Below are 25,938 nucleotides of genomic sequence, written 5' to 3' on the forward strand. Positions count from 1 at the left end.
AAGGACCCCTCCCCCCCACCCAGTGCTAATCAATACTGAACAAGCCTTCATTAGAAAAGACGAGTCTCAAAGATAGTAAAACATGCATGAGGGAAGTCTGACACAGGCGCGGGTAGGGGGGCGTGTATAGATATTTATGATTCGCTTACACTAGGCGCAGAGGACAGGCATCTTTATGGAGCTGTTGGGAGACAGGGGTTGGGGGAGAAGGTGGATTTATGGCTTGAGGTTAGGGATGAAAGTTAGGGACAGAAGAGATCTGAAGATACGCAGTGGCTGTGGAATGCCACTGGGCTGTGTCCCGTGAGCAGCTGAAAGAGTAAACTTTACATTTTGCCCATTTTACAAGAAAATATTACATCCTTTTAAGAAAAGGGAGTGATGTGAGGCTGGGTGGAAAGGAACTTGGGGGGTGGGAGAAGAGAGAGAGAGAGAGAGAGAGAGAGAGAGAGAGAGAGAGAGAGAGAGAAAGAGAGAGAGAGAGAGGAGAGAGAGAGAGAGGAGAGAGAGGCGCTTGGAGGGAGTGGCTTGCTCCAGAGGGCATTTGTCCTTTCCACTGCACCTGCTGTCCGCAGCTGACAAGCAATGTATGAACAGCAGATGAGTCTGTAGAGGGTTCCCCTCAGTCCCCAAGGAGAGCTACCATCAGTGATCCATCTCTGTCCCCCACCCCGCCCCCAGGAATCCACCACAGTTAGGAATGCCCCTGGTGAAATTTTCTCCAGTTCAATTTCCTACCTGTGGCTCCCTCTGATTGGCCCAGGCTGGCTAAGCGGACTGTGAAAACACTTTAGTGCTAGGTAGATTCTGCAAGAGAGGTGGAGCAGCATGTTTTTTTGAGGGAGGCCAGAGGGAAACCCTGCATTCCGGGGATGCCTGGGAGCCTGGAGCCCTCACCAGCTCCTGGACCTGGGCTTTCCACAGCAGCTCCCCCCTGCCATCTAAACCATCCTTCACATGTGCCAGCTTTTCTGATGGAGCTGGGGGACTGGCACCAAGTCCTCAGGGAGCTATTTTTGGGTTCATCTGCTCTTTCTATTGCTTTACTAGGTTCCATATTTCCCCTCTCCCAGATTTGAAGAGCTAAAAATTTTTTTTGAGTCATTCGTTCCTCCCTTAGCTTGCACCTCCACCTCGCTGTACCACACCCTCTCTTGCCTCCTGGCCACTCTCAGCCTCTCTGCTTCCCCAGCCCCACGGGCACCTGGGTGTGGGAGAGGGGAGCAGGTTCTTTGTCTGACATCATCTTCTACTCCACAGCCTGCTAAGAGTTACTCACTCAGGCAATCCCTGCTCCACCAGAGGAGACTGTCCAATTGCCAAGCAACCCACTGCCAGCCAATCAGGGAGCTCGGAGGTGATGTCATGGCGAGAGCCCAGCAGTGGTGCTGATGTTGAGAGAAGCCCAGGGTACCACTAATTGAAGGAGTGAGAAGAGAACGGCTCGCTTTGGAAACCGGACTGCAGGTAAGTAGAACTGAGATGCGGACAACCGGAGGGAGGGTTTTTCCAACAAAGGAAAGAAACAAAACAGCAGCCACAGAGGAGGAAGAAACGAGGGACCTGGTGTCTATTGTGTTGCCTTTGGTCTCACTCAGTCGATTAAACTTTGTCAAATCCTGGGGGGGAGGTAGGGTGAGGAAAAATGACGGCGTTTGAAGAGGGCTGAGGGTGGGCTCGGGCATCATTTTTGTTCTGGATGAGAAGGACATGTTGGAAGTTCAAGCTGAGCCACTTCTGCATAAAGAAAGATGCTTTGCTTTGGGGAGAGGAAGGTTTGCTGGAGCTCAGCTTTCTCTGGGGCTACTCTGACTGAAGACCCTTTTGAGCTGAAGAAGCTCTATTTTTATTATTATTATTATTATTATTATTATTATTATTATTATTATTATTATTATTATTATTACCATTTTCATCTGTTCTTTTCGTTGTTGTTGTTTGGCACTGTCTTTTCTTTCTTCTCTAGCTCTGTGCAGTCTTACTTTTTCTCTCTCAGCCCTAAGGATACAGTGAGATCATCCCCTCTGGCTTGCCCCGCCCCGCCCTGAGGTCAGCTTAATTCTAACTGGCTCCGAAACTGGCTTAAGGCAGAAAGGATGCAAGCTTGCAAGACTGCCACACCCAGGTTCTCTGATCCTTGGCCAGTCAGAGCTAGACCCTTTCATGCTCAGCCCTCCACCTCAGGCAGGAGTTTTAGCATTTTTCCCCCTCATCCAGGGACCCAGAGCTTTGATGTCCAGCAGAGAGCTGTGTCCTCACGTGGCAGTGCTCTTTGTTTTGTTTCTCCCAGGAACAGTCAGGTGTGGAGGCGCCTCATTGTCCTCAACGTGGACAGTTCTTGGGGATGCCTTAGAGTATAGGTGGGTTACTCTGACTGAAGACCCCAAGCAGGGATACCCTATGCCCCAACACCAAGAGGGAGGCAGATGGGATGACCTGCTGGAGATGGGAGGGATAAAGGGTAGAGATGGAATGTGGGGGAATCTGTCTCCCCTAAGGCTGGAGCCCTTTGGGGGAGGAGAGTTCTCCCTCTGATGGGTGTTTGGGAGATGAGATCATGCACCAGATGTGGAAATAATGATAGCGAACGGAGAGAAGCAAAGGTGGGGGCAAGGCAGGTCAGTGCACAGCCAGAAGGCAGCTGCAGACTGCCAGCGCCCCCTCCTCGCCCTTGCTTCCAGCCCACCTTGCTCCTGCCTTGTGGATAGGGCTGTGTTTTTTAGTCCTTTCCCAAGCTGCCGAGATCCTGCCAGCTGCTCCCAGACTTCTTCTTTTCCCCAGCTCCACCCACCCAGCCACATCTGGAACAACTGGGAAGTAACCTGGGAGCCTAAGAGCCTGCTGTCTTGTGTGATCTCCATCACTGATGGCATTCTGGAGAAGCTGAATGACCATCCAGCACAGAGCTACTAGGCATCTTTGTATTACTGTGGGGGCTAATCCAGACCAGGGCTTTTGAATTGCAGGCTGAAATCTAAGTAGTAGACAATGAAATCAACTTTGTAGGATGTAACTGATACTTAAAAAATAAAATTAGACAGGACAGAGTAGGCAAAAACAAAAAGACAGAGCACACCTCATGTGGCTAGTGTTTCTTGTGTCTTTTTTTTGTTTTATGTTTTTACCTAGATGTATATTTGCATATATATGTATTGCTGGCCAAGTACACATGTATGGTCATGTTGTGGCATTCATATACTGGATCATGACATAGAATGTAGCCTTTATTGTGGATTCCAGTTAATAAATGGTTGAGAGTCATTGGCCTAGGTGACATGCTTCTCTCTTCTAGCCCCAAGCCCACACACCCATGGAAAATTCACTAGGCTGAACATTTTCTTCAGTTTAAATCTTTTAATTGTAGTAAAATGCGACCAAGATGGAAATGACCATTTTCATATTTTTAAGCGGACACTGTTGTCTATGCAACGTTTAGAAACCTTTTTATCCTTGCAGGTCTGAGGCAGTTGGACCTGTTAAATATCCACCTTATTGCCATTGCCCCAGCCTGGCAACCTTCACTCTGCTTTCCACCTCTGAATGTGGCTTGGCTAGGTGCCTCATAGCAACGGAATCACACATTGTTTCCTGGCTTATTTCACTTGGTGTGAGGGTCTCTGGTTTCATCCATGTTGTGAACTGTGTGCGCCCCACCCCCTCTCCCAGGTACTGGTGAAGTGACCCAGTGTTACAATGGAATCTCAGTCTTGTAGAAGCAGAAGAGAGGATGTTTATGCAGGGACAGACCATGCTCTGAAGGACTTCTAAAGCTAGAGAAGTTTGGCTCTGTAGCAGCCACACCCAGCGCACTGCTGAACAGGCGTACCACAATTGCCTCCTTGTTTGTGCCTTTGCTTTCCTTCATCTCAGCTACCCAAGATCCACTACATGGGAATTTTTAGGGGGAAAAAAACAAAAAATTCAGGAGTTTAAAGTAACTTTACCAATGTGATGCTATTATTGTTTTATTTAATATTTACCATTGTTGGTCTCTAATTGTACCTTCTCTATAGATTCTACTTTATTCTAAGTATACATGTACTTAGAAGGGGCATAGTGTACAGAGAGTTCAGCATTGTCTGTGATTCCAGACAGCCAAGGAGGCTCTTGGGATGTATATTCTGCAGATAAGAAAGAAGGGAACTGGGAAGTGGGAGTGTCTCTCGCTTTTGTTTGGATGGGTAATGGATATTTAGATTTTAGTTTGTGAAAAGAAAGAAAAAAAAAAAAAGCCAGGTGGTGAGTTTGAGGCCGGCCTGGTCTACAGAGTGAGTTTAGGACAGCCATGGCTACACAGAGGTCTAGGGTGGGGGAGGGGGATAGAATGGAAAAGGGAGGAAGGGTGGAAACAGAAGGCTAAGAGTGAGGGGATTAAAAAAAAAGAGTGAAGGGATTATAATCGCGATGTAATGTGAGTAAATTATAATAATAATATAATTTTTTTTAAAAAAGAAAGGAATCTAAGGTCTACATGATTATCCGTGCAAACCACATTTGCTTTGTAGGAGGGAACTGGGTTGGTTGATATTTAAAACAAGCGAGAGGGATGGAGACTAACGGATGTGGCTCAGTGGTAGAATGCTGCCAACCACGCACAAAATCCTAGGTTTAGTGGCTTAGTGTTCACCTGAAGATTGAATAATCAAGGTCATCACCAAAGACAACCATCTTTCCCCCTGAAATGCAAAGATCCTGTCTTTGTGTCCCACTTGGCCAGGACTTCAAGATCCAGTCCCCAAATAATCCACTCAAACTGGGTGCTTGGTTCCACACACTTCCGGGCTGGAGCCACAGCCACACTGCTTCAGGTCTATCCATATTCTCAGCCTGCCCATCACCCACTTCAGACCGTAGGACCCCACGGGAGGGGACGTACAGCTGTCCTGGATGGAGGAGATTATTGGGTTTGACTTTGTTGGACAAGAGGGCTGAGGAGGCAAGGCGCATGCGCAGGGGGCAGGGTGGGAGGCACATATGTGTGGGGGTGGGTGCGTGTATTTCTATGGCTTCCTTCTTCCTGATGGGACTAGAATGTAAAAGGCGATGGGACTAGAATGTAAAAGGCTAAGTGCTGAAAGGAAGAAAATGCTTTTAAAAAAAATGGCAGGGGAGAGTATTGGCTTGTTTGCTTGTTCCTCCCCGCTCCTCCAGGTAAATGGGTGTCTGGTATCTGTATTGCAGAAATCAGGAAGGGTGAAACTATTACAACTATGTAATAAACTTACTGGGAGGGGAGAGAAATCCTAGAGGGAAATGCTGATAGGATAAAGTAGCAGACTTCAGGAGTGATGGAGTCTCTGTGATAAATCTTTCTGACATGTAATGCTAACTAATGCCCTGTGGCACTGTGGATGAAGGGGAGTGTATGTATGTGCTGGGAAACGTGGTACACCATGTATGGCATTAACCATCTGCAGTGCTGCTGTTAGGCGTGAGGCCGTCATGTTGCTCCATGCACAGAGGACTGCAGATGCCCTTGACCCCAGGGCCTGCTCTTGTGTCTGGGTCTCACTCTTAGCATTCCCGCTAGCATGCCTGAACGGAAGCTCCGGCCCTGAACTTAGCTTCTGGCAGTGAGTCCTCTGCTTGTATTGAACTGGAAACAAAAATAGCCCAAGATGCCCCACCACAGTGCATTATTTGGGGCTGTAGGTTTTCCGGCTGAGGTCCCCCCTCCCCCCACCCTTGCCTTTCTATGCAGTTGTTTGAGTTCCGAGGCCTTTGAAGACTCAGGTTTCCAGGGTTCCGCTGTTAGCAGGGCAAGCATCCTGCCCACACACCTGAAGCTTATGTCTGCTGTGTACGCTCTAGGAGTTCTTGACCATGGACCTGTCAATCACTTCCTGCTGGAGCCGCTGCAAAGCACCCAAAGGGTGATTCTGCAGTGGCAGTCCCTGAAGCTAGCAGCTCATACCATGTTTTGTCTGCCAGGTTCCCTCTCCGTGTCCTACTTGCCCATCCTTGGTACTGCACTCACCCTCCCTTTCTTGAGGATCCTGGCTCTGTGTGGACCCAGCAGAGGCAGGCAGAGCCCCAGCACAACTCCCAGAAGCCCTGCCTCTCTCAGTTTCCCTCCAACTATCAAACTCTCCATGGTTATTCCAGCACCTAAGGAAGAGTTTGACAAAACATTCAGTATCCAACAATAGTGTAGAAAGAATGAGAATCGCATTCGTGAAAAAAACAAATCATCTCCTTTTGATTTTTAAAGGCAAATAAAACACACACCAACAACCAGAGCCTTGGGACAACAGGGAATTAGCACGGCTGTTCCTCTGTGGGAATATACATGGTTTTAGCCTGAAGATGTGTGACACTGAAGTCACTAGAGCTGCACATAGCATCAGGGCAGAGAGCACTGTCAGCCTGAAATGGCCTCTCTCCGCACTCTTGTGGTTAGAGGAGCTAGGCTAGAATTCATTATGCCCCTGCCCACGAAGTTCCCGTCTTGAATCTGTGCCAGAGTCCCTATATTTGTCTTCTAGAATCCTTGCCAGAGACAGCTCTATTTAAACCGCTCGGACGTGCATCAACTGCTGATCCTTCAGAAATACTCCACGTGGGTTTCTAAACAGCCCAGTAGCCAGAGCTGGGCATTTCTCATAGCCACAAAGTACTTGCCCACTCTGTCTGTTGTGTGGCCAGTTTGAGATATTCAAGGGTTGGGCACATTTGGGGGGGGGGGTAAGTGGCCACATTTCGCTGGAGCACTTAGCACACTGCTGTGGTTCCAGGTCACTAGCTGATCCTAGAAAGCTTAGCGCCTTGGTCCTGCCACAATATCCTAAAACAGCATCCCTCCTAGGCACCTATTTCTATACTGAGGGTGACTCTGCAGACCTGGCATAGGCTACTGTCCCATTCAAGAAGGTGGAAAGGACCCAGGACAAAGCTCACACACTGGAACCCAGGACCTTAAATTCTGGTTTCTCCTGTGCCAACAGCTCACTGTGTGACCTCAGGATCTCTTGTCCTCGGTGAGAACAGGACTGACATCTTGGGTGGGACAGATGTGGGTAGTCATGTGAACTACAATGTCTTGGGCCTACCTGACTTCTCACTAAACACGGCAGACCTTATCTAGCTGCCAAAAGGAGGTCTCATATGCTCACGGGAGCCCTGTTTATCTTGTCTCTGATAGCATATGAAGGGCCCCATCTTCCCAATCTAGCCATTTTCTTTCCTGCTTGAAGGTCCTCGCCAGTCAGCAGCCTTGCCTCTGCCTCTTCACTATCAAGCACATCCACCTAGTTTGCTTCATTTGTGGTATCTGGTTGTATCCTTGGTTGCCTGGTTGCTTGGGTGCGTGATATCAGTCACAGACATATTGTATCAAATATGCTAGTGTTTTAAATCCAGCAGCAATTTTCTGTTGTGTGATTATTTGTGGTTCCATACACAGCCACTGAGATGTTGACACTGTGTGAGGATCAGTCTGTAAATGAGGACAGCAGTGCTCGGTGTGACTTCAGAGTATGATTTAGTCTAGACAAGTCTCTGATATTTTGAACATTGCCATGGCTTCCAGTCAGCCCTCTCAGTCTTGTGCCTAAGCTGGCACCACCAGATATGCTTCTTGGCAAAAGTGCTAGATCCCAAAGACAGAGGCCGACTTCCCATGAAACACACACAGAGTCAACTCCCAGTTGGCATCTAATGGGATTTAGTACAATCTGCCAACTCCGCTGAACTTTGATGTCCTCATCATCCTACATTAAGTTGAGATATAGCTTCGACTCTTCTGGAACATCACCATCTATCTCTGTTTTCATTGAAAAGAGGATAATGACTTGAAAATGGAATAGGTATAAACTCCATCATATAAACTCTCTGTTCCTAAATATGCATAGTTCACACTTCAGCACAGCCAAGTTCCAAAGTCATGCATGGTTCTATGCACAAGGAGTCTAAATTGCATAATACCCCCCCCCCCTCCAACGTGGGATAGGCTGTCTTCTTTTTTCTTTTCTTTTCTTTCTTTCTTTTTTGTTTTTGTTTTGGTTTTTTGTTTTGTTTTGTTTTGTTTTGTTTTTTTGGTTTGGTTTGGTTTGGTTTTTTGTTTGTTTGTTTTTTGGGTTTTTTTTTTTTTGGTTTGGTTTGGTTTTTTTTTTGTTTGTTTGTTTTTTGGGTTTTTTTTTTGTTTTTTTTTTTTTGTTTGTTTTTTTTTTTTTGAGACAGGATCTCTCTGTGTTAGCCTTGGCTATCCTGGACTTGCTTTGTAGGCCAGGCTGGCCTCAAACTCACAGTGCTCCACCTGCCTCTGCCTCTGACTGTTGGGATTAAAGGTTAAGGTGTCTTCTTGATTTTAACAGCAGACACTTGAATCTGCTCACCACCCGCTACCCTGGCTCAGTCCCTGCAGTATGGAAACTAAGCAGTCAGGGGCGTCTTACTTTTGACCAACCATGCTCTGTGTCATGCTCTGAGCAAGAGCCCAGAAACCATCATCCTTAGCCCTTGTTCTTTCTGTGGTTGACTGTTGAGTGACTGCGCTCCACTGACCTTTAGAGCTTGGTGTGCAATGTCAGCTCTCTGCTGCTCAAGGGTTGGGATTCCTCTCAGCCTTACCAGCAAGCATGCCGAGAGGCTTGGGATGGGCCTGGGGCATGCTCAGAGTGGGGCCTGGCTTCTTCTGGTGCTCAGCCGCCTGATGTCTTGGGCAGCATCTCTTCCTGATAGGTAGACTCTGCCTCGCCCCTCTGTTGCCTCTTCCTCCAGCCTCCATGAGCTCTAGCATTCTGTGCTCTGACCAGTGTTGTAACGCTCCCTACTTCTCTTCTTCACAACCCTAAGTGCACCCAGCAGAACCTACTGCTAGGCTGTGTGTTGTCATGTCATGATGCCATGACTATAGCTACTGAGCAAGAGCCATGCCACAGGAGGGCCAAGGGAGGTGCATTTGAGTAGCTGCTGCCACAAGCTAATAACAGGGAAAGCCAGGTTCCCTACTGTGACTGCCACCCCCAGGGGCTTGAAGCCGCTTTGTATTGCTGTGCTTTCAAGAAAGCGTTGCCTGTGGTATCCTCTGTAACCTTTCTCAGAGTGCCTCATGGGTCTGGAGTATGATAGAAATGACATGTCAATATGAGAGTTTTGAAGGGTCCCATGTATCTCTGGGTCCAAGAACACAGATTATATTGAGAAACAAATTAGTCAATGTACAAAATCTAGCTGTTGAGATACAGTGGCAGCATCGTGGATTTGAACTTTGGGTTTGTCATAGGCTGAGATTATTGGGGCTGACACATACCCCACCACATAGCAGGAGGATACAAATTCAAAATCAACTCCTTCGAAGACTCTACAGAGCATCCTTAATTGCATCCTCCAGCTTCTGGTATCTCTAGGCATTCCTTGGCTTGTGGCTGCATCATTTTGATTTCTGCGTCTGTCCTTACATGTGTCACTCATAAGCCCCATTTGGGTAGTCACGGATGCTCCCATCTTGAAGCCATCAGTCACATCTGCAGTGGTCCTTTCTCTACATAAAACCACATCCACAATGTTAGGGTATTCAACACAGGGTACCTGAACAGGCTTAGAAATGCCACTCATCCTCCTGAGCCTTGACATCTTCACTTACGGGAGAGCATTTCTACCCCCTCCGAAAGGCAACTGTGAAACTTGGGGTGAGTGTGTAATGAGGTGAATGTTCTGTGATGACAAGTTTTCACTGTGCAGGCTTGAACCTCATGGTGCTGAGATGTGTGACAAGTTCCTTGTTACTCTGTCACCTCCTCTGTTCCCTGCCCTGGTTTTCCTTCTCTGGCTCTCCATCATTCTCTGTGTTCCCATGGCTCATAGCCCAGGTTTTCCCATATGTACTTATATACATATTTGAAAAAAAATTCCTCCCACCTCCAGGCTGGACTGGCTTTTTTGTTTTGTTTTGTTTTTTGAATCCTTGGGACCATAAGGGACAAGTAGCAGGCATCTTGCTCTTGCATTTGCCACTAGAGAAGAGCTTGTAAATCAGAAGATCTGAGTCTGGACACAAGCTGACCATATTAGAGCTTTGTGACCTTATGCAAGTAGATGAATGCCTTTGAGCCTCAGGCTCTTCATCTGAATCCAAAGATGGCGGCGCTTGCCTTGTCTGCACAAGCCAGGCTCATATGAAGACCAACTGGGAGAAAGTTGAAAGCGTTTCACGTGTATAGGGTCTTGTTACTCCAGCCCAGGCTGGGGATGCCCCGCTCTCTATGGCTGCACCTGTCTATCCCTCTTCTTCTCAGGTGTGTGTTCTCTTCCCATCCCCACCTCCACTTCAGACCCATATTTCAAGAGACCTAGGTCTCTGTCTTCCCTGCCAAAGTTTTTCAACAATTACTCTGGACCTAAATGAATGCTGGTCTCATGATCAAGGACTTTGTCCTCAGGCACTCACTAGGCCTGTCTCAGTATTCAGGGACTCCCTGGCACCATCAGGACCAGCCTGACACCATGGAGAAAGGCCTATTGTGTTGGCAGAAGAAGGCCCTGGCAGAGTCTTTGGCTCGAGAATGGAGGACAGAGCCCTCTAATGGCAACTGGGTCTTGCTTCAAGTCTGTGCTCACCTATTCTCCCCTAGTCTTGACAAACAGGGCCATAATTCTGACTTGTAGGGTTGGCAAGAGTAAACCTGATACAGGGGGCAGAGGAAGGGTGTTTCCTGGATGCTGGATGCTAGGCGGAATGTGTCTTATTTCACAAGTGCAACTCTGTGCAGAATAAAGACAGGAAGCACAAGGTTTAGGTGTGCAACGTGACTAGTGACAGGGTAAGATGGCACCTGGCATTCACTCTGCACTAGTCTAGTTTTGAGGCTGGAACTGGGTCCACTGCTCCCCCAGGACCTCCTCTCTACATGGTCCATGCCCCTCAGAGAGTGAGGAAGGGGATCTCACATCGCTGTGACTCCTGAGAATGAAGTGGTACTACCCTCCTGGCTCATGTCACTCTCCACTGGCACAGTGAGCATCAAAGGTGGCCAAATACCCAGTGGTCTTTAAAAAGGCACTCATCAGTATCTCTCAGGGGAGCCCTGTCCCCTTTCATCTCCCAGATATTCACACGAGCTCCTTCCCTGACGCTCCTATCTCCTTTCTTGTCTTCTCCTCTCTTGCAATATTCAAGTCTAGCTCCAGCCACCTTAAGAACAATCCCTGTGGCCATAGCTTTCTCAGTCCTCCCCTTCCAGGCAGAACCCACTTGGCAGATTCCCTCCTTGCCTCATCTTTTAAGGCTCATCTCAGGGTCTCCCCTGGATCCTTCAGCTTCTTGCTAAGGAGAGATTCTTGCCTCCACATGCCTGTGTGTCTGCACTAGCATAAGTATTATGATGAGATACCTCAGTGTGTGTTTCTTCTCATGGTCCAGGGTCATTTTCAGTGGAGTCAAGGAACCAAGCTGGTAGTTCTTGGAGGAGGAAGAAGTAGGAGGGTATCTCAAAGTGGGTTTCATGTCTTCTGCTCATCTCCTACTCCCCTCATGTCAGAATTGGCTGGAGGGAGATCTGGGGTGAAGAAGTTTAGACAGCTATTTAATTTACAAACATTTCCAGACAATTTCTACTGAGAACTTGCCTCTCACTTTCACCCTGACCTCAAGCCAGGCTACCACACTGTGTAAGGGGACAGATAAACACACCTAAGAAATGAATTTTGGGGAACGCATATTTATATGCTCCGAGGTCTCGAGTCAGTTGTGAAAGGATCTTGGTGTGTGAACTGAATCTGCCTAGGCAGATGTGGAGGAGGGAAAGTGGGAAGTGAACATTGGAGTGAAGAGGGTCTGTAGATCAAAGCAGATGCAGTATCCCCAAGATTCCCTTGGCGCTTAAAAAGACCATCTTTATAGCAAGAGTCTGTCAATGTGAAATATTTTCTCTTTCTTAGGGTTGTGGTCAGGTTCTGAGCTGGTGATAAACACTTCCTGTGACTTTCGGTCAATTCAGCTACAAGATTCCAGCCAACATGACCCTCGCAGGTAGGTACATGCATCAGTTTGTGATGGACACCATAGCACAAGATGTTTCTCTCTGTCTCTCTGTTTCTCTGTCTCTCTGTTTCTCTGTCTCTGTCTGTCTGTCTGTCTGTCTGTCTGTATCTCTCTCTCTCTCTCTCTCTCTCTCTGTGTTTATGTATACTCAGGTACATGTGTATGTGTGACACACATGTATGTGCCCAGCATACATGTGTGTGCAAATGCATGTAGAGGCTAGAGCACAAGCTCAGTTATCTTTTCTCTGGACCCATCTGTCTTGTTTAGAAAAGGTCTTTTATTGGTCTGAGGAAGATTGGTAAGGCTAAGCTGACTGGCTATTGAGTGCCAGGTGTCTTCTTGTTATTGCCTCTCCAGTTGCTCTTACATGTGAGTGTTGAGGATCAGAACTTGTAATTGCAAGGCAAGAGTTTTACCAGCTCTTCATACCTCTTTCCTTACCCATGTGGACTTACAGAAAAAAGTGGTGGAGAGCCAAAGAGGCAAAGTCATTGTTGAGTGGTAGGTGGGATCATAACTGAATACTTCCTTCTATTTGGTCATGAGTGTATCATTTAAATTTTAAAATAACATCTTTATAATAGCGTTGAAACTATGCTTTCAAGTTGATAAGTGAAAATGAGCACTGGGCTTTGTATTGAGGGAGACTTTTATATTGTGCTCAAAACAGTGCAATGGGGGAAGGGCTAGCAGGGCCACCATGATGACCTGTGACCTCTAGAGAGACTCAATATTGTCACGAGCACATTTTTTTCTCTGTGGCCAGCCACTCCCTGGTTTGATTCATGTGCTGGGAGAGTCTGAGAAGACTCTCAGCCTGACTTCCTCTACAGTGGGCCTGGACTATAAGGAGAGTAGCAAGGCAGCCCCTCTATTAGCCTTTTCTCCATTTAGTCAGTGATGTCAAGTGCTTTGAGTAGAATGAAGTATAGATTTCCTATAACCTGGAATCAAAGCCCTGGTTTATCTTTGGGTGGGAGTAAGAGATGGAGATTAAGGACCAGGGTCAGGGCACTGGCACTTAGGGTCTTTACTTGAGGGTACTTAGCATTTGCTACTCACAGAAGGATTGGGTCATCAAGGTCAAATTTCAAGCCTGAGGTGGCTCAGGCTTGGGTACTTTGGAGCCAGAAAGCCTGGATTGACTCATGGAAATGCTGTTTTCTGGGACTGGTGGGCCTATCTTCACTGGCTCATTCTCTTGTAGCCTATAAAGAGAAGATGAAGGAGCTCCCACTGGTGTCTCTGTTCTGCTCCTGCTTCCTGTCTGATTCCCTGAATAAATCATCCTACAAATATGAAGGTGAGTGGGGGCTCGTCTGGGAAAGGAAGGAGTGGAGGCTTCTGTGTCCTGTGTTTGTGGGTGCCCCCCCATTGTCCCCATCTCATAAAACTGTCCTTGTCATGGTGTGTCTTCTTTCCCAGAGCCTGAAGTGTCTGAGCCAAGGGGATGTGGCCTGGGGTGGCAGGCAGCTGTGGGGATGGGGTCTGGATTGGGCCCTCCTGGAGCACTTGCTCTTAGATTCTCCTTTCACACATTCCTTGAATACATTGATGCCACAGAGGATGCAAGGACAAGCCAGACAGAGGTTCTGAGATTCTGTCCATGGAGACACAGAACAGAAAAGAAATCTTGGTGTGTTCAGCAGGGCTTCTAGGGACAGACAGAGATGCTCCCAGACAGCCTCAAGTTGGGAAGAACATGTCTGGCTTGGATGGTGACAGCAGTACTGCCAGAGTTCCCAGACCCTGTCAGAGAGTACTGGATGGCCATGATCTCATGAGGGGTGGTCAGGGGACAGATAAGTCATCTCCTCAATTGTTTGCAAGGAAGGGATGGGTTTGGTCTATCAATGAGAGAGATGGGTGTTTGGATGACCTGAGATTGTTTTTTCCATTTAGGCTGGTGTGGGAGACAGTGTAGGAGGAAAGGTCAAAGCCAGCGGAAAGCCAGTGCTGACTGGAGAGAAAGAAGAGAACAGGGTAGGCGGGAGCCAGGGGAGAGGTCCACAGGCCATCAGAGGGACAGGGCCAAAAGGGGCTGGGGGTGGGCAGCGGGTGAAATGAACTGATGTATGTCATCAGTGAGGAACAACAACAGCTGGTGTTGCTGCAGCTGTTATCACAAATCACAGCCCCTGGGATCCTTGCCCAGGGATCCCCAAACCTTACTCTGACAAAGCCACTGACCTTAGGGTCCAGTGTTCAGGATTGACCAGATCCCTAGTCTTTGATGTGCCTTGGGACCCCCCCCCCCAGAACTCCTGTGTCTGTGTGCAGGTGTGCATGCTTGTTGGGGGCCCCCCAGCTACTCCTCAGCAGCTAAGCAGCCCCAACTCTGTCCTTCACAGCAGATACGGTGGACCTGAACTGGTGCGTCATTTCTGACATGGAAGTCATCGAGCTGAACAAGTGTACCTCAGGCCAGTCCTTCGAAGTCATCCTGAAGCCACCCTCCTTCGACGGGGTCCCTGAGTTTAATGCGTCCCTCCCCCGACGGCGAGACCCATCATTAGAAGAGATCCAGAAGAAGCTAGAAGCAGCAGAAGAGCGGAGGAAGGTTAGTGCAGCCCCATACTTTTTCCTTCCATCCCAGTGGGAGGAGGAAGGAGCTAGAGGAGAGAGGTGGTGTCCCTGAGTCGTGTAAGGGCATAGTGAACCTACGACTATTTAGACAACACAGACACTGGTCTATGCTGGCCACAGGCCAGAGGTTCTCAACCTTCCTAATACTGAGACCTTTTAATACAGTTCCTCATGTTGTGGTGGCCCTCCAACCATAAAATTATTTTTGCTGCTACTTCATAACTGTAATTTTGCTACTGTTATGAATTGTAATGTGAATACCTGATATGTACCCCACCCCCTGAAAGGAGTTGCAAGCCACATGTTGAGAACTACTGACATGGACTAAGGCACCACCTGAAGGAGACAAACAGGGCAGAGGATGTGTGCTGGGGGAGCTTACAGTGTGGTTGATGGCTAAGGTGTCACAGTCCTCTCAGAGATGGCTTTATATTCAGCTTCCTTGCTTACCATTGAGTCTCATGCCCCAACTCAGATCCCATTTTAGTGAACACTTCTCCATCTTTCAAGAAAAAAAAAACTTTCTCCATTTAATTCTGGGCCCCTCCCTTTACCTCCAAGCCGTTTATCACACGCAGTCTGGGTTTTATTAATATGCATGTTTATTTCTACGAGGCTAATTTTTTCTCTTCCCAGGTATCTGGAGCTGTGAGGGCCTTGAAGTTAATATAAGATCACTTAGTATTTGTGAATGAGGAAATGAAAAGAATGAATGAGGAAAATGAGAAAAAAAAAAAAAAGATTCGGAAGCTATTTAGAAAGGGGCTAATAAAGTCAAAGATGACGGAGAGCTTTGCAGGTGGTCCAGTGTCATTGCTTCCTGATTCTGGGCCAAAGGACCAGGATCAGGGATTCATCTCGTCTGAGTGTGGCACTGTAGAGAGCCACCCTCAAGGGTCTTTCTTTTTCTTGTGCTGCCCCAGTACCAGGAAGCTGAGCTCCTGAAGCACCTTGCAGAGAAACGAGAACATGAGCGAGAGGTGATCCAGAAAGCTATCGAGGAAAACAACAACTTCATCAAGATGGCGAAAGAGAAGCTGGCCCAGAAGATGGAGTCCAATAAGGAGAACCGTGAGGCCCACCTGGCTGCCATGTTGGAGCGGCTGCAAGAGAAGGTAAGTAGTGGTCCTGGATTGGCAGGAGGCTCCTTCTGTGGCGAGTGCACGTGACCTACACATAACAGTGGAGGAAGCAGCCTCTGCAGGGATGGAAATGTTTCTGTCAGGCAGGGTCCTTGTCATCCTAAGTTGGGAAGTCATAGGCAAGAGGCTCACACCAAACTTTGGGTGGCCTCTGGGGATTTTCTAGAGTTTTACAACTGAAATTTATCATTGTCTCAGGAACTTCATCACACCCTTGTTTTCTGGAGAAAGCCTGTCCAGTGCATGTGTTTAAGGAGAGACATATGTCTGCACATTTCTGGCTTCATCCTTGAATGGGCAGATTTGAAGTAATGAAAGATGCTAACGTGATCAAGGCTCTGAGCCAGGGGCACCACAAGCTCAGTTGCCAATAAAACAGGACACAGGATTCCACCTAGAGCTCCTCATAAGGGCCAGAGAGTAGTAGGTTTTCCCAATAGTTTATCTTTGTCAATAATACAAATGTCACCTGCATATGAGAGGTGTGAGAGACCAGGGCTGGCCCTCCGTGTCATTCTTTGGAAGACATGGTGGCCTCATTCCCTGAGTCCCAGGCTGCCTCAGTTTCTCCTGCAGCTCCTGGGAAGCTTTAGCTCTGTGTTTTATTTCCAGGAGCCGCCTGCTGCGCGGTGACTCCAGGGACCGATCGGTGGCCTCGTCCCATGGTGAGCAGCGTGGTCCTTATTCCTTCCTGCCTACCCATTGAGAACCTCAGGCCCTTGGCCACAGTTACTAGAAAGAATCTGGCTTCATCCAGGGATGTGAGCTCCACAGGCTCTGGGGCTGGCCAGTAGGTGGCAGCCCCATACTCTGATGTTTCAGTTCCACAAGGGACAGCAAGGCTTCTTTCTCCACTGAGTGCCTTAGGGGAGGGACACAAATCAGAGTGTGACTTTGGGCCTCTCCATTTAATGAGAGATACTGTAGAGAAACTTAAGATTGCCTTTTCTTTCTGATGCTGGTTCTCATTTATCCCAGGCTGGCCCTCAAACTGGCTATGTAGATGAGGATAGCCTTGCAATTCTGATCCTTTTGCCTTCGCCCCCAAGTGCAGGGATTACAGGCGTGTGCCACCAAGCCTGTTGTTTGCGATTCTCTGGGCATTGAACCGAGGGCTTTGTGCATGCAAGGAAGGCATTCTGCCAATGGAGCCATAGCCCGGATGCCGAGGCAAATTTTTGAAGAAACTGTAGTTTGGATGGGAGAGTTATGGGCTTACAGACCCAAAACCTAAAACATATTACAAAGCTAGGTTGTAGTGGAGCACTTGTACATTTTTTTTTCATAAAACATTTGTACTTTATAATAACATGGTCATCACATGCCTATAGAGGTGAACAGGACAGATGTCATGCTTAGCTCAGATGAGGAGGTTAAATGATTCGCTGAGATCGACAGAGCGTACAAGCAGTAGAGGTGGCCTTAGCCTCTTGTCCAAATGACTGTTTTCTTGTCTGTCTCAGAGAGAACATCCTAGTATTCTCACTAGTCTTTCATCAGCAAGGGAGTTCTGGAGGCGAAGTAAGCAGAGGCCAGAAACCTTGGGCTCTGCACAGCCAACTTACTTGAAAACAGAAGTGGAGGTTGTATTTGGGGTGACAGCCCTGCACAGCAAGTAGATGCTAAGAATCAAGGTTCCAGATCAGACATTTGAGAGGAAACTTGTTTTCTTTGAGACCTTGATCTCCACTCATAATTATTTCACTGGAGGAGGCAGGAGGCAAGGCTGAGAGCTAGGCATGTGTTTTTGTTGTTGTTGTTTGTTTGTTTGTTTTCTCACCTCTCTGTCCACAGACCAGGGACACCATCAACATCAATAATGCTGTCTATGCTAGCTCTTGTGTGGGACATGATCAAATTTCCTAGGCATAAAAAAGCCAGCCCAGACCCTCTGCCTGGCTCTCTAAGGGCAAGGTCTGAGGACTGTGTGGACTCCAGGTCATGTGATACTCAGCAGAGTTTGAGAACCAGACATATTGCTCCTTGTTTTCAGCCTGTGGAAGTTTCTCAAGCCAGAGGTCAATGGAGGGATAAACTTGGTGAAGATGTGTCTTAGAAACCTAGGTGGCCTCAGTGGGTCCATTTCAGGTTAATCTATTATGCAGATTGTGGCATCCAGATGTGGGAACAACAGGATCTGGTAGTGGGGAATCATCAAACACCTGTCCAGGACCATGGACCAGAGTAGGGGCTGGAAAACACAAACAAGGCAAACACATAAATGTTCCTGGCTACAAGGACCACAATAGTTGTCTAGGGAGCTGGAATGAAGTGGAGGGCAGGTATGACACGGTCCCATGAGTGGACACTTGTCACAGAGTTTTAGAGGTGAACCAGCTTCTCATTCTAGTCCCTTGGGAAAGAGCCAAGAACTTGAGGTCTGGTTAGATAAGACAATTAAAGCCACACAGCTGGCTGGGGCCTGGAAGGCAGAGCTTGTCTTTTGGCTGAATTTTGCAGCTCGCACAGCTGGCTGCGGGTGGGAAGGCAGATCTAGACTTTTGGCTAGATTATGTTATGAAGCAAATGAAAGTTGTCTCCCAACACATGTAAGGGAGTCCATTGTCTGGAGTTAAGCACCATTTGCTCAACAGTTCTCTGTCAGTATGTGACTTGAGAGTCAGAGGTTTAAGACACCGCTAAAGAGGTGGGAGAGAGAATGCATCTGGTGTGTCAGGGATGCTGTTGATGGGCTGATTCTTTTCCCACCTCTTCTAAACTGCCTATCCCAAGTGGCGCCTTATATTTAGTTGAGTCAAGTGACCATTCCAAGTGCCAGAGGTGCCAGGGGAGGTAGAGAGTGCCGAGGGCATCATGGAGTCACTGTGAGGTGGGTCCCCCGGAGCATGCAGGGACTCACCAGTCCGTGGGCTCTGTGTACTTGTAGGCTCACATGCCTGTGTCCCGCGTCTTACTTGCCTCCTTCCACACCTCTCAGGATACCTTCGCTGATAGTGCCGCTCTGGCTGTGGTGACCATCCTTTGCGTTCCATTCTCTTGACCTTTGGCCTCCCCTGGCAGTCTTGTGTGACCTGCCTGTGTCCCTCCCTTTCTTTCCAGGACAAGCACGCAGAGGAGGTGCGGAAAAATAAGGAGCTGAAGGAAGAGGCCTCAAGGTAAAGCCCAGAGGCCAAGAAAGTTTCCAGGACAGCCGGACAGCTCCAGCAGCAACCTGGTTCCAGCTGCCTCAGCCACTGGCTGCTCTCCAAGCACTGGGGTTTGGGGGGAGGGGGGTGGCCAAGGGGCGTTTCCTCTGCTTTTGGTGTTTGTACATGTAAAGATTGACCAGTGAAGCCATCCTATTTGTTTCTGGGGAACAATGATGGGGTGGGAGAGGGGACAGAAGGAGAGAGTGTGGAGAAGGAGGTGGAGATGAGCCATGGACATTGTGACACTGTCCACCGACTGCAGACTTGGTCCAAGGCCCCCGCTTTTTCACGGCTCTGCCTGGACATCCGGCCTCCAGGTTCTGAGTGGAGAGAAGATGGAAACTGGGACAGAAGACGTTCAGGGTGAAGGGCAGAGCCCTGGTGGGATGGCGGCTACAGGGCCAGCAGGACACGCCCATCTGGATGGAGTGAGACCCGCCCTGCAGTGGGTGGGATATGGCCTGTGTGTGTGTGTATGTGTGTTCATTGTCATCTTTTGATCATCATGACCAATGAAACATTTACTTCAAGTCTCCAGTTTTTTTATTTCCTGCACCCGTTCTTTGCAAATGTGTAGATTGTTCTAGAAATTTGGCTTCCCACCTATCTGATGGCAGACGTCTTTTACTTTTTCCATCCAAGTATCTGATGTGCTGGGTGAGGTGGCCTACTTCATGCTAGATGTTGGTGTTATTAGAGGTTTGCTTTTCTTTCTCCTTTTAAATTCTTTTTGCGGGCTGCCCCTTAGTGGATGGAGTGAACCAAAAGAAGGAGAGAGGAAATGGCAACTTTCCTATCTATAACCTCACAACCTATCACAGTCCTGTGAATTCACCATAAGAAGGAAATTGTTAGCCTGTGCAGCTGCTATAACAAAATACAATAGACAGGGTAATCTATAAACAACAGGAATTTACAGCTTAGAGTGGGAAGGCTAAGACCCAGTTTTCTGGTGAAAAGCTACAATCTGCTAAGAAAACTCATGGTGCCTTCTGCCACACCCTCTTGCACACCTTTAATCCCAGCACTTGGGAGGCAGAGGCAGGTAGATTGCTGTGTGTTCAAGGCCAGCCTGATCTACAAAGTGAGTCTAGGACAGTCAAGGCTACACAGAGAAACCCTGTCTTGAAAAACCAAAAGAAAAAAGAAAAAAAAAAAAAAAAAAAAGGCTCCCCACACAGCCCATCTGTGAGGGGAGAGACCTCTGACTCAATCCTTCCCCAAATGCTCCACCTCTTGGTATTATTTATTTGGGGAGATGAAGTTTTAATATGTGATTTTCTGGGAAACAGCAGCCTTCAGACACAGCGGAAACCCTCACCAAGGGTTTGGGAGTCCAGACGGATCATAGGACTTCAGTAAGAAAAGGTACTGCTTATTAGAGGAAAGCAGAGGGGACATGTTCTCTAGGACACTGGACCAAGGTGGCAGAGGACAGCCTCTCTGACTCTTTGCAAGCAGCAGTGGGGTGGAGTTTGTACAAACCAGATCCTAAGCCATCTCTGCACTCTCCCTTAAACACGGTATGGTTTTGCTCAGCTTTGCAGACCAACTCTTTTGTGTTGCCTTAATTGTCTCCTGGCAGTGCTGCTATAAGTGAGCTTCAATTTAGGGTAGAATAACTGGAAGAACAAAGGTGGTGGTGGTGGTGGTGGTGGTGGTGATGTTGGTGGTGATGATGGTGATAGTGATGTCACTGGTGATAGTGATGATTGTGAGGATGGTGGTGGTGATAGTGGTGATGATGGGTGATGCTAATGATGGTGGAGATGGTGATTGATGGTGGTGGTGATGGTAATAATGGTGAGGATGGTGGTGGTGATGATGATGATGGTAATGATGGTGGAGCTAGTAGTGATGATGTGGTGGTGATGGTACTGATGGTGGTGGTGCTGATGGTAGTGATGGCGGTGGTGCTGATGGTAGTGATGGTGGTTATGATGTTACTGGAAGCTCATATTTTTAGACAGCAACTATTAGATGCCTATTTTCTAGACTTTCACACATACAAGACCTCATTTAATCTTTGTAACAACTGTAGGAGAAAGTTGTTGCTGTCATCCCATTATTCAGACAAGAAATTGAGGCATAGAAAATATAAGTAGCTTGCCCAAATTCCCACACATAGTAAGTGGGAGAAGAGGGCTTGAATTCGCAGCTTGTTCCCAGAGTCTGTATTTTTAGCCCCATCACAGTATTACTGTCGGCTGCATCTAAACTGGGCAGCAAGTCCCCTGTCAGGGCTTCTCAGGCTGACTTGTGACTCACTGGATGGTAAGACCAACTTTGTGAACCTACTCAGTCTTCTTCTTCCTCTTTCCCTTATGTCATCTTGGGAATGAAGAGCCACGGGCATGGGCGAAAAGTATTTTCTGCTCATAATTGCCATAAAAAATAAACACTGCAGACAGATGCACAGTGAGCAAATTCTCAGAGAAAGATTCACCCCTTATAGGAAGGGATCCCTATAGAAAAGCGATTGTTATAGGAAGGGATCTTTATAGGGAAGGGATTCCCCATAGAAAAAGGATCCTTATAACAAGGGATCCTTATAGGAAAGGATCCTTATAGGAAATGATCCCTATAGGAAGGGACCTTTATAGGGAAGGGATCCTTATAGGATGGGATCCCTATAGAAAAAGGATCCTTATAGGAAAAGATCCTTATAGGAAATAGATCCTTATAGCAAGGAATAGGGATCCTTATAGAGAAGGGATCCTTATAGAAAAAGGATCTTTATAACAAGGGATCCTTATAGGATGGGATCCCTATAGAAAAAGGATCCTTATAGGAAAAGATCCTTATAGGAAATAGATCCTTATAGCAAGGAATAGGGATCTTTATAGGGAAGGGATCCTTATAGGAAGAGATCTTTGTAGGGAAGGGATCCTTTCTTGTAGTTAAAAGAAATTACTTGGCCACCTCTCGTGGACCATCTCTGAATGGTCTATTGAATAGATAAGAGGAGGCAGCTCACTTTCATGTTAGCAGTAATTTTTAAAGCACCATTTGCCAAGGGTCCTGGGAGTTAGGCTTTGATCAGGGCAGAGGGCACCACAAATTACTGTGTCAGGCTCCAAGCAGTTAGGGTTTCACTGTCAGAATACTTTGGTGTTTTACTTTTTATTTTTGGATTTTTGTATCTTTTTCCTCCTTCATTTTCTTATTCTCTTCTTCCCCCTTCCTTCCTTTCCTTTTTCTTTCCTTCCTTCCATCCTAATAGAACAGAAAACAACACACCAAAATTAATTTTTCAGGTACGTTTTACTGAAAGTTGTCAATTTTTATATTGAGGCTATATTTCCAGGGCACAGCACAGAACACATTTCTTCCTGAGGTTGACAATCAGAACATTGAAAGTAGCTGCTTTGGAATGAGCTTGGAGACAGGGTCCAGCTGTCTAGGCTTCAGGAAGCTTCTATGATTGCCGGTGTGGAAGGAAGGCAGTTGCCAAGACATCGGATTGATCTTCTTCTGGGCAGATAGAGACAAGAGAATAGCCTGGAGCATGTCATTTTACAAATTCACTGTATCCGCATCTTGATCTTCCTCGGTGGCTCGAAGGCCAGGAGCTAGCTCCCTCTGCCCTCTCCCTCTCCCATGCTTAGACAGTTGCCCTTCACTCTGAGGTCTTGTCCTTCCACATGCTTGTCCCTTACTTGGGTTCTTCTTTCCTTGCTTAGCTCCTACCTGTCCCTTTAAACTCAGCTCAGATATTATGTTCCTCTACTCTGCCAGAGATTCTAGTTTTGCATGCTTTGTTATACATATAACTAGTTGCCTAATCTCACCTATTAGACATGACCAGGTTTATGAATCTTTGTGTCCCCACCAGTGGGCCTTTGGGTAGGCTGGGATTAAGAACATCAAGGTGACCAAAAGATACGTGGGAAGTAGAGATAAGGAAAGACTCACATGACAGATTCATTTGTCTAGACCTTTTCTTAATCCCCATGTAGAAGACCGATACCAGAGGTGGCTGACAGCCTGGGTAGATGGCTCAGTAGCTAGATATGTAAACATAAGGACCAGAGTTTGGATACCCAGCACCCATGTAAAAACTGGGCATGGTGCAGTGCTGCAAGGAGACTTGCTGAGGTTTGCTGGCTGGCCAGTCTAACCAGAGTTTGAGACTCTGTCTCAAGACGTAAGTTACGGAGCAACTGAAGAAGACATCTGGCATTGACCTCTGGCTCCCAACATACCTGAACACACATGAGCACATACACCAACATTGGAGGTGACTGATCAGGATTATGCAGGAGGAACTGAAGTTCATCTTCAGGACAGCCCGTGTCATCACCAATCCTTAACCTTTGACAGGAAAAACGGAACACACTACTGATGTGTGTAGCATGAAACATCCCCCAAGTCCAGGCCACCAGGAAGCAATTATGCAATAAAAGTGGACACAAGCCAAATGTGGCAGGATGAGGTGGAGTCAATGGAGGGATGGTTTAGAGGGACATGTGGTTCTGAGGTCTTCTGTCAGTGGCTTTCAATGGGAAACACTCCACAATTCTGAAGCAGCAATTTTAGTTGAAGGAAGGAGGAGGAGCACAGGGCTTTCTTTGAATGACTTGAGTCTAGACTGATAGATGAGCACCAAGAGACATTCCATTCAACTCCAAAATATAAATTAGAAGCCTGTTGATGATTATCTAAGGCCAAGCCTAAATTATTGTATATAAGAGAACAGGCTTTCTCACAGTTTCACTAAGAATCAGTGTATCTTGCTCAGTACACAGCCCTCCCCTGATCAAATGTCAGTAAACATTGGAATCCAAAGATATGGGAGGGAGATTAAACCCCTAAGGCAGTAAACCAGCTTCAAGTAGGCATGGGTAGGAGTGGGGTGGAGACACACTGCTGGACACCCATCCCTAGAGCAACAGCAGAGAGGACCACGGGAAGGAGTAGATACCCTACTTACAAGAGACCACAGCCCCTCATTTTGTGTATTATTGACAGGACTAGAGGAATAAGGGCAGAGCATAGGCCACACCTACAGCACATCTTCCCGATCTAGGAGAAATGCCTCAGCTCTTGTGAAGTCTACAGAAAAAGCAGGGAGCTCAAGCACCAACACAGTGCACAGTGTTGAAGCATAGTGACCCCTAGTGAAGACATACCACAGCAACTAGGCACTATGGAGTCCAAGTGCACTCAACATATTCAATATATCAGCATCTCAAGACACATCATCAAAAGAAGGTTGGCGCCTAAAATGGCTCTTGTTTAGAAGCAGAAAAGATGCCAACTCACCAGGAATCTATTGTATGTATTTCCAAACATAAGCATAAAAGACACATTAAAAACATGGTGGAATGATTCCTCCCGAAGTTGGGAGTTCCTCAGCAACTGACTCCAAAGACATTGAAGTAGGTTAAGGGTTGTAGAAAGAATTCAAGAATGGTGTTTTTATTTATTCTGTTTTATGTGTAGAGCTTTGGGTGGAACGCAGGCCCTTGTGCTTGCTATGTATGGGCTTCATCACGGAGATAGTAGGTTCTCACTGAGCAGCCCATGCTGGCCACAAATTCACAATCTGCTAAGAAGCAGTGGCCTCTCCCTGAGTGCTAGTATTACTGTCATGTATCTCCAGGCTCAGCTCAGAAGAATGATAGTAACTAAAACTAATGAATTCCAGCAAAATATAAAAAATAACAACAAAAAATCAAAGCTAAAATGAGTTCAGGATGACAGCATAATATATGTATGAGAAGTTTAATAAAAAGAGATAGTTTGGAAAAGAATCAAACAGAAATCTTCGCAATAAAAAGTACAATAAGTCAAATTAAAAAAAAAAAAAACTCAGTTGGAAACCACACCGAACTAGATAGATCACATGACACAGAGAAGTCAGAGTTCAAAAGCAAGCTTGATAAATAAGAGCATTCAGTACATGCCTGTAATCCCAGTACTGAGGTAGGCAGAGGCAGGTGGATCTCTGTGCGCTCAAGGCCAGTCTGGTCTACAAAGAAAGTCCAGGACAGCCAAGGCTACATAGTGACAGCCTGTCTTGAAAAACCAAAGGGAAAAAGAGAAAAGAGAAGAAAAAAAGTGATCAGACAAGACTTCTGGGACATAATTACACTAAACACACAGCAAACGTATTCAGTTAAATAAAAGAAGAAAATTCTCAAAATCTAAGGAAAGATGTAGTGTACAGGACATTTATAATTCTAAGTAATTGTGGCCATATTGAAGTTTAAAAGGCAACAGTAAATAATGAAGGAAGGTTATTGAAAGCCATGGAAAATGCCAACTCACTTATAAAGGTGACCCCATCAGACTAACAGCAGAGTTCTTTATAGAAACTCTAAAGATCTGGAGAGTCTGGGGGGATGTATCTATTGTAGGCTCTGAAAATAAATAACTGCCATGTCTGGATGAGTTCTGTATCTAGCAAAGTTGTTCTTGAGTTGAACTGAAGGATAAGCACCTCCCAAAAGGAACATATATCACAGTAATTCATTCAGTCCACCTCTCTGAAGACATTAAAGGAGTCTTAAACAGAGGAGGTGGAGATGACTAAAAAAAAAAAAAAAAAAAAAAAAAAAAAAATAGGAAAAGATATATTCCAATGTCAGCCCACTAACTAGGCAAATAAAAGTTAGAAAAGAATTGGCTAGAGAAATAACAAAATGAGAGAAATTAATAAATAACTTGATCAGTGTATCATTGTATCATTCAGTGTAAATAGTCTTATTTCTTCAGTTAGAAGTCATGATTTCATTATCATATGGAGCATAAGACCCAATAATCAGCTGCCTGCAAGAAACACACCTCACCATCAGAGATGTGCATGCAGATTGAAAGAAAGGGGTGGAACGATGATATTATGAACAAATGAAACTCCCAAACAAGCAGACACAGCTACATTCATTTCTGTCATAGCAGACTTCTCAAAAATTGTCAGAAAAGACAAAGAAGATCTCTACACACAGGTAATGGGAATGCTATATCAAGAAGATACTACACTTAGAGATGCATGCACAATGAGTGTTAATGTAGCCACACCCCAAAAGTAAACTCTACTAAGCATAATGGGACAGAGAGGCCCATATACAATAAT

At 46.6% G+C, this 25,938-nt stretch overlaps 1 protein-coding gene across 7 annotated transcripts; it reads left to right on the plus strand.

The window, feature by feature from the left end:
• Positions 1–1,327: 1,327 nt before the first annotated feature.
• Stmn4 (stathmin 4) lies at positions 1,328–19,393 on the plus strand. 7 transcript variants are annotated; one of them, XM_051160742.1, is made up of 8 exons: positions 1,328–1,467; positions 11,878–11,968; positions 13,191–13,286; positions 13,886–13,966; positions 14,335–14,543; positions 15,493–15,684; positions 16,324–16,376; positions 18,772–19,393. In XM_051160742.1, exons 2-7 carry the CDS (start codon positions 11,956–11,958, stop codon positions 16,342–16,344), a joined length of 612 nt encoding a protein of 203 aa, XP_051016699.1. In that variant the 5' UTR covers positions 1,328–1,467; positions 11,878–11,955; the 3' UTR covers positions 16,345–16,376; positions 18,772–19,393. The 7 variants fall into 7 exon arrangements, with proteins under 7 accessions (XP_051016699.1, XP_051016697.1, XP_051016698.1 ...); XM_051160740.1 differs by lacking the exon at positions 16,324–16,376 and having other exon boundaries at positions 1,329–1,467; XM_051160741.1 differs by lacking the exon at positions 16,324–16,376 and having other exon boundaries at positions 1,329–1,467; positions 14,338–14,543.
• Positions 19,394–25,938: the final 6,545 nt, after the last annotated feature.

This window comes from Acomys russatus, chromosome 18, assembly GCF_903995435.1.
Source record: "Acomys russatus chromosome 18, mAcoRus1.1, whole genome shotgun sequence".
Taxonomy (NCBI): domain Eukaryota; kingdom Metazoa; phylum Chordata; class Mammalia; order Rodentia; family Muridae; genus Acomys; species Acomys russatus.